Below are 8,961 nucleotides of genomic sequence, written 5' to 3'. Positions count from 1 at the left end.
CAAAGAAATGGACATTGCACAAGAGAGGTGAAGAAGAGAGCTCAGGGAGGGTGGAGTGGGTGGAGACGAGTGTCAGGGGTGATGTGTGACAGAGGGAGAGCAGCATAAGTGAAAGGGAAAGTCTACAAGACGGTCGTGAAACCTGTTATGGTGTGTGACTTATAGACAGTGGAACTGTCAAAGGCCTTGTTTAGACTGCAGCCCAAATTGGATTCATCTGCAGGTGTCCATATTGACATTGTCTCGTCTCATCTTCCACGTGGATTTCAATAGTTACACACTACGACAAATAAGTAGTCCAAATAAAATAAAGATAATAGATAAAATGGTGATGTGGAGCAAACTTTTGTCTGATTTTTAAACTATTGTCTTCCACTGTGTCCATCACATCCAATTAATACTGTCTCCCTGGATCTATGTCATTGTTGTCGTCGCCATTTTAGACATGCTGCAAATTACATTACATGTCATTTAGCAGACACTATTACCCAAAGCGACTTACAAGGATTGTAAGGAGGAATTGAGTACAACCTGCCAGGGGTGGAGCTGAACTTGCAACCATAAAGTCTTTTGCACACAGGGTACCGGTCTTAACCACTGAGCTACCCCACCCAAAAATATCCAAGACTTTCAGATTGAAACAGATCTGTAAAAATCTGATCATAATCACATTCCAAACCACCTCCATTTGTGGTTTGAATCAGCTTTGCGAAAATTGGATCGACTGCCAAAAAAAGTTTGATTGAATTTGGATATGCTTAAAAATCTGATTGGGGCTGCAGTCTAAACAAGGCGTAAAAGACAGAATGTGGGGCTGGAGGTGGCAGAGCTGAAGATGCTGAGAGAGACCAGGTTGGACAGGTTTAGAAATTAGCATATTCAAGGGACGACTCATGTTGAACAGTTAGGGAACAAATTAAGAGAGTCAAGGTGATGGTTTGGTCACATAAAGAAGAGGGATAGTTATTATATTGGACAAAGGATGTTGAAGATGAAGCAGTGAAGGTTCATGGATGTTGTGAAGTAGGACATGAGGACAGTTGGTGAAACACAAGGGAGAGGACAACACGGAGGCAGATAATCCCCTGTGGTGCTTTCATTCCGAGATGCTGGCCTCAAATTTATGAATATGTTTTGGTTTTTTTTGCTATTTTTACTACCATTTTCCTGTTTGGCATGAATTTAAATTCCCTGACAATCCAGCAGATGGCAGTGTTGTATGCTATTCAGAAAATAATGACCGAATACATTTTCATGTTCGTAAGAAACAAATAAATAAATAATAATTCAAGGTAAATTGTAATTGCTGTTAATGCGAATGTGACATTTTTGGCACATAAGGTGCTGAGAAGGAGTAAGTGACACTACACACAAAGAATAAAAGACAATTTGTGCTTTGGTAATTCGTGATATACAAGATTACTTTGTTGCATCCAAGGTAAGGTGTAATAGAATAGAATAGAATAGAATAGGATAGAGTTAATTGTCATTGCACATCAGGGTACAACGAAATTGTGGGTGCTCCACACAGCAACAGTGTACAAAAGGTAAAGTATAAATAAAATTGCAAGGTGAAGGGTCCTATGTGATTAATTAAGGAATGTATTAGGAACACAGACGTTAGGAACCCTACTTAGAAAAAAAGAGCCACTGCTCCGATTTGAGGGGGCGTTCACGGGAAATAGTTTTTCCTCCTGTTCCGACACCTCATGAATACAGTAGTGTGTTACCCTCGGCTGGTTAGGCTGTGGATCCGACGTGCTTGACAGTCAAAGTTTAAACTGCAATTTTCACCTTACAAAGCGTCGGAGACCAGCGAATCTGAAAATAACCCCACAGCAGGTGAATAAATACTCATCTCAAACACGAGCGTTAGCGTAGCCGGTGTCGTTCACGGCATCGAGTGGCATCGTGTTTGTGTCACTCCGTGTTAGTTTATGGTTGTCCAGTTCGTTAAACACACATGCATTGTATTTCTAATCTGTCCTGGATTATGTTCTCGCTATCCCTTAGGTACCAGTAGCGACGGTCGGTTTCAGATGTTGTGGTTTTTAAGGAGGGGGTCTTAACAGTTTTCTCGCATTCCTTTTCACGACACCTGAGTTAAAAACGGCTAACTTTGTAGCTAGCAATAGCACAGCTCTGACCCGACTGCCACATCAGACATGCTACTTAGCCACCTAGCCGTGTGAGGATTTCAGCTAACGGTCGTTAATCGTCGAGCTACCTCGACAGCTCTACCACAACAATGGACGACGCGTGCATGAAGAAGCAGAACTGGGACGTGAAGGAGACGGAGTTGTTTCTTGAAATCCTCAAGGATTTGGACATGAAGAAATGCTTGGACGGGAGGAAAGTGAGGAATAACACACTCTTCAAGGTGGCTCACAGGAGGATGACAGCTGCCGGCTACCACAGGTCCGTGGACCAGTTAAAGTTTCGCTGGAAACTCCTCAAGAGTGCGTATTACAAGTGCAAGAGAGCGCCCAACTCTCCGGCTCCGACCAAGATACAGGGCTGGTGGCGCTACGAGAAGACAATGGTCGCTATCATGGAGTCCAGACACCCGCTGGTCGGGGCTGGAGTGAACTCAGACAGGAACGATGAAGTGACTGAAGACTCGGATGGAGACGCGTCAATGCTACACTGGCCGCAGCCCTGCCCGGACAATAGCACCCAGAACCTGGATTTAATTGTAGGGGTGCGATGTCATCTCAGTCACTTGCCCATAACTGTGATGTAGTGTCTGGATGCATGCATTCGTTTGCTCGTTGTGCGTCTGTTTTGATGACAACCCTCCTAACTCCGTGTTATTTAAAGCTAAAACACAACAGTGCTGCAACTAAAATTATTATTTTAGCCACACTCGATTATTCGACTACTTGATTGGTTGAAAAATGTTGATCCGTAAACGCTGACGTTTTAATTATTTCTTTGTTATATGGAGCAAAGAAACTAGCAAATATTCACATTTAAGAAGCTGAAGAGTCTGAAAACATGTATTCTGTATTCAAGTACTGAAACCGAAAACATATACACGACTTTAATATGGGGTTGGCCCCTTTTTGCAGCTATAACAGCTTCCAGTCTTCACAGGTTTTCCAATTTTCAAGTTGTTGTTTTTTTGTGCATTCATTTTGTAGAGCATTTATTCGGTCAGACCCCCATCCCAAAGATACTTGATGGGATTGAAGTCGGGAGGTGTTGAGGTCAAAACACTCATGAAAAGTTTGTGGATTTGAAGACATTAGTTGTGTGGGACGTTCATTCAGTGTGGATCGGGAAGTAATTGTGTTCACGCAGCTGAAAGAGTGTGGTCACATGTTTTTCACTTAACCTCTGAATGTGGTCTGGGTCATCAGATTCTAAAGTGTCCTCGGTGTGTCTTGGGTGCATTTACTTCTGATCAAGACAAAATTAACACCATGTATGAACAGAAAGATCAGTTTTGGAAAATCTGATTACAACATGCCTTTTCCACTGCTTTGTTTTCTAAAGTGTCACAAGGTATGAGCAAATGTGAAATCTGATTTAGAGCCAGACTGTGTGACGTCTGAGCTGTTTTTTGTTCTTGCTCTAAACTTTTAATTAGCTAATGGGTGCAGTCATAAGACAAAACTTAAAAAACATGCCTCCTTTGCCGCAGATATTACTTCAGGTCTGGAAACATTATTCACAAAATCTTAAAATCATTAACATGTTTCTTTACTGATAAACCCTCAGCATCAACAGCATTTAATGTCTTATGCTTGAATAATAACAGAAAGATAACATCTTCAAAACACTTGTCAACTGAGTAGTTGATTGATGGACTAATTGTTGAGGCTCTAATTGTATTGCAATTATTATTTTAACTATATATCTATAGTATAATTGTGTGATTCTGTTGTGGTGCTGTCCTGTGAAACACACCTGTTACATTCTGTTGATTTGCCCGCTCTTATCTGTCCTCTGTCCCTCTTTCAGATCAAAATGGACCCTGAGATGGACTCGCAGTTAAAAATTGGTTTTATTGGTGCAGGCAACATGGCCTATGGCATTGCAAAGGGCATCTTGTCTGGTTAGTAAAGCACTGTATCAGTAATGCAGGCAGAGAGCTTCATAAAAAAGTGAAGTTGTCTAACTGTATATTGTTGTTGTTTTTATTTTAATATAGGGAATATTCTTGCTGAAAACATTCAAGTGAGCGCACCGTCAGTCCGGAATCTAGGACGGTTTCAGGTACTTTTCATGTTCACAGTCAGGTCTGCACAGAGCCATTCCATTTTTAGGTTGTAATGTTTTTTTCACATACCAACAGCCATCTCATTCTCATGAACGTAACAGTCCAGGAACACCTTAAAGCAGTGGTTCTGAAACTTTTGATGCTGCCTGAGAAAATATTGATCTCTCATCGTAACACCATTTCACACCAATAGCTTTGGTTTAACATTGGTATTTTACACCAATGTTAAAATACAGCGCTGCAGTAAGTCTTTCTTAAGTTGGTGAAAATACAGAATGTAAATACACATTTCTATTGGTTTATTATTCCTGTCTTTCTACTTTGTTCATCTTATTTGCACTACATTTTTGTTCTGGCACTACAATACGATCATTATGACACAATGTAACACATCTATCACTTCATGTGGGTTACTATCACTTTGTCTACTTTCCTTCAGGAGCTCGGGGTCGCTGTCACTCACTCCAATATAGAGGTGGTGTGTGGTTCGGATGTGGTCTTTCTGGCTGTCAAGCCTCACCTTATTCCACCAGTTCTCAATGAGATCGCGCAACACATCACAGACAGACACATAGTTGTGTCTGTTGCGGCAGGAATAACACTAGCAACATTAGAGGAGGTGAGTACAACAGCCACAATGTAATGAACTTGAAATTTCTGAATTCTGTTGACCCTTTTTCTGTCTGTTGACTTAAAAGCTCCTTCCAGAGAACACGGTCACTGTCCGCTTGATGCCAAATCTACCATGTATGGTTCAGGAAGGTGCTCTGGTCTTTGCAAGGGGATCGCATGCAAAAGAGGAGGACGGAGCTCTGCTTCGCTCCTTGTTACATCACTGTGGTTTGGTGGAGGAAGGACCTGAGGCCTGGATTGACATCCATACAGGACTCAGCGGGAGTGGAGTCGCTTTTGTAAGTGACCTCGAATTGTGTGGGTACACAAATTAGCCTCAGTCCAATTGATCAGGTCAGGAGATAAATGAATGTGTCATTTTTTAACATCACTGATGCTTTTTCAGCATATCAATAACAATTTGTCATATGGTGGATATCTTTGGTCAACAAACATGTCTTGGATGTAATAACTAACTGCAGATAATATATTATATTTGCACACACACCAAATGGTGATAGTAAATTTGTGTATCCTGCAATTGATGCATGTAACTCTTCTCTGCAGGTGTATCTGTTTGCTGAAGCGCTGGCAGAAGGAGCCGTTAAAATGGGCATGCCGAGTTCTCTGGCCCACAGCATTGCATCTCAGACTGTTCTGGTCAGTTTTACAATGTTTGTGTCAGTCTGTTGGGATTATAGTATATATTCTGTTTACTTACAAGAATGCCTTTAAGCATACGACCAGAATATAACACAGGTACAGTCAAGCCTTGAACATATGCTGTTCATAGGAATTTCTACACCTTTTTCCCAGTAGATTTGTGGCCACAGATAAAATAAAAAAGGGAATTTATCTGAAATCCAGAAACTCAAAATACCGCACATTTTCTGAGCTTCGTGTTAAACAATGTGCACTAAATGCCTAAATCAAAGATTCTGTGGTTCGTCATTGTTGTGCCTACCTGGTAATAACATGCATCTTCAGTGATCTGATCAGAAACAGACAGCATCTCCTCATGCATCTGTCGTGTCCACCTCTGATGGGATCTCACATCACATTCCTCATCACTTTGTGTGTGTTATTTATGAAGGTGTAGCAAGTTAGAGGTCAGAGGATAGGGCACAAGATCTTCTATTCACGCAGTTAAAAAGATGTTCAAAATCATCTCCCAATGTGTTTTTTCACCCTGTTCTAATGTGGTATTACAATCATCTATCCGGATGAGATCGCACGTGGACAGTGCTAATTGAAGGTCCAATGCATCTTCAGATACAGTCACAAATCTCTATGATTTGATGGTTTGGGGATGCTGAACACATTTTTCTGCATGAATAAAGGCAATTTTGAACTTGGTTTGAATGGAGGGGTCTGGCAAAGTTGGTTGTCTCCCAAAAACACATCATGCCACTTTTGTAAATTATGTTCCAGTGAAGAGGAAAATAGGTGATAAAACACAGCACATTTGAGTGGACACCAGTGTGATTGACAGCTGGTATTGTCCAGTAGGTGCTTTCCTCAGGCGATGCCTCTGAACTTCCTGTTTTATGTAAATTGATTGGTCTGAATAAGGCCTTAGTGATCAGATCTTAAATATGACTTTGGTGTGTCCACACCATGTGACCAGATTACATGAGATGAATGTTGATAACAGGGCTATTGATTTAGTCCTCTTCATTTACTTAACTTTGTATTGCAGGGTGCTGGGAGATTGATGCGTGACACCGGCAAGCATCCAGCTCAACTCCGCTCAGAGGTCTGCACCCCGGGTGGAACAACTATTTACGGGCTTCACATGCTGGAACAAGGCGGCGTGAGGGCATCAACCATGAGCGCTGTGGAGTCTGCCACTGAGAGAGCCAGGGAGCTTGGCCGTAAGTCAGCGGCGGCAAACCGAAAATGACGGCTGCTTTTCAATAACGGACTCATTGAACTTAAAGCCCAACATGAAAAAAAAGTGATGACAAACCTGACAAATTCAACCTCATCATAAAACACAGAAACAAAACTGGAGATTTTTGCTCTTATTTCCCCTAAACAAGTGCATTTTATACTTAACTTTTCTCTGACCAGAATGAATTGTGAGCAAAACTTAAAAAAATGGCTTCACGTTGACACTGAGAGGTACTTAAGAGAGAGTGACTACTTCTTACATGCACAACAGTAATAATGATGAAGGCAGTCTATTGTATGATGCACTAAATGTCATACATAAATGTTTGATTTTGAAGTTGTGCCATTATTGAGACGGTGTTAGCTTGAGTTTGACTACAAATAACAAAATGGGGATACTAATCTATACTGTGTAGAGGAAGACTCAATCTGTTATGTAGCACCAGTCAGGCCAAGAAACATCTTGTGGAAACTTCAACCTTTGCCTTACTGGCCTTGATTGGCTTATATCATGCATGTATTGTGTAGTGCAGAAAGGCTCTTAAACATGTGGATGTACAGTATCTATATAAATATGGTATTAAATATTTGGCTGTATGCAGCCTGGCACTTAAATTAGTGATAATGACGTCAGGGTGATTGCGAGTACACGGCTGAATCCCAGTGATAGCTTCAGTCTCAGGTGTTGGATTCATCGAGTCACTCTGTAGAAAACTACAGTATTGACTATCTACAATGCCAAGTGTGTAGAGATAGTTTACAATAATGGGGGAAAGGATCACTTTGTGCATTGCCTTATTTTTTTTTATTTATTTAACTTAATTAATTGGAAGCTGTAAAGCAGTATATTGTCCCAAATATAGACACATACTTCAGTCTCCTCAGAATGGTTAGGTCCTTGAGCAGAGGGAGGTTGTTGTTGTTCATACTGTAGCTTTGGCCTTGTTGTTTTGCAGTTGGGTGAGTTTGTGTTGGCTGATTTATCAGCTGGTTTCACATTAAACAGCTTAACAAATATGTTTAGTTCCTTTTGTTTATTGTTTGTGTGCTGAAACCTTAACTGTTATTTTTGCTAAATTATTAGAATATTCAGATTCCTAGCACACTTTTGTTTTGTAGAGCAATCTTTGTCTTGTTCTATCACTTAAAAAAAGGCCCTTTCTCCTTTAATGAGATTTCTCACCATTAAACCTTCCTGTGTAACGTTGTCTCTGTCAAAATGTCCTTGTAACTCTTAATTCATTTATTGCAGTGGTATAAGTGACACCTCTTAATGTAACCCAGAACCACAAAAATACAGCCTCCAAAATGACATTTACCTCGTTTCCACTTTATCCTCCACATGTTTAACCTCTGCATGTTTTTGGACTGTGGTTGGAAGCCAGAGTATCTGGAAAACCTATGTGCACACACACAGAACATCAAAACTCCACACACAAAATACGGATTTGAAGCGATGACCCTTTTGTTGTGAGGTAAAAATGCCAGCCACCATATCTCCCTTTTTATGGAATAAACACTGAACTTGTCAGGGCAAGTAGTCTTTATGGGGACCAAAACCTGATCCTAATGAGGCAGACCCTCATTTTTGATGAACAGAAATGAGCCTAACCTTAACAAATCATCATTGACAGGTGACTTACTGAGGGCTCCAGTGTGTGCAGTACGGTAGAATTTTGAGAGATGTATTGCTTCTGACGAGACCTGGAAGACAGCGTGCTGTGTAGCTGGGACAGATTATGAGACAGTGGGCCCCTGGGCACAGACTGGAAAATGTCACCCCCACCCTGCAGAGCTAAATATTTTGACCTAAAAATTAGGTCAAATTAGGTCATGACCCCCCCACCCCCACTAGCCAAATGTACTTTTTATCAGGCAACACCTGGCTAATGACAATAATAATATGACTGAGGGGCCCCTCAAGACATCAGGGGTGAATAACATAGCCTTAGGGGCCCTTTAAAGACAGTACATAATGACCAGTGTTATTTGGCTGAGGAGCACTTTTCAGATAAGTGCTGAATAACACAAAGTGTGGTAGATAACAGAGGGGCCATATTAAGATATAAAACATAACTATGTTTATTTGGCTTCAGGCTAACTTTTTAATATTGGGATGAATAACGTGGGAGCGTAAATATCGGGATAGTAGAGCAGAGGCTTGGGGTCTGGGCCCAGTAGACCCATGATTAGTTAACTGAAGGTGAAGATGTAGGTACTGTACTAGTACT

General features: G+C 41.1%; 1 protein-coding gene across 3 annotated transcripts; it reads left to right on the top strand.

The window, feature by feature from the left end:
* The first annotated feature begins 1,703 nt into the window (after window positions 1–1,703).
* pycr3 (pyrroline-5-carboxylate reductase 3) lies at window positions 1,704–7,937 on the top strand. 3 transcript variants are annotated; one of them, XM_044044773.1, is made up of 7 exons: window positions 1,704–1,842; window positions 3,967–4,060; window positions 4,157–4,221; window positions 4,665–4,844; window positions 4,924–5,136; window positions 5,405–5,497; window positions 6,537–7,937. In XM_044044773.1, the coding sequence occupies exons 2-7, from the start codon at window positions 3,973–3,975 to the stop codon at window positions 6,738–6,740; spliced, it is 843 nt and encodes a 280-aa protein (XP_043900708.1). In that variant the 5' UTR covers window positions 1,704–1,842; window positions 3,967–3,972; the 3' UTR covers window positions 6,741–7,937. The 3 variants fall into 3 exon arrangements, with proteins under 3 accessions (XP_043900708.1, XP_043900706.1, XP_043900705.1); XM_044044771.1 differs by lacking the exon at window positions 1,704–1,842 and adding an exon at window positions 1,982–2,695; XM_044044770.1 differs by lacking the exon at window positions 1,704–1,842 and adding an exon at window positions 1,982–2,701.
* Window positions 7,938–8,961: the final 1,024 nt, after the last annotated feature.

This window comes from Solea senegalensis, linkage group LG14, assembly GCF_019176455.1.
Source record: "Solea senegalensis isolate Sse05_10M linkage group LG14, IFAPA_SoseM_1, whole genome shotgun sequence".
In the NCBI taxonomy this organism is placed as follows: domain Eukaryota; kingdom Metazoa; phylum Chordata; class Actinopteri; order Pleuronectiformes; family Soleidae; genus Solea; species Solea senegalensis.
The sequence above is the reverse complement of the archived record's forward strand: the minus strand, read 5'-3'. Positions and strand labels throughout refer to the sequence as shown.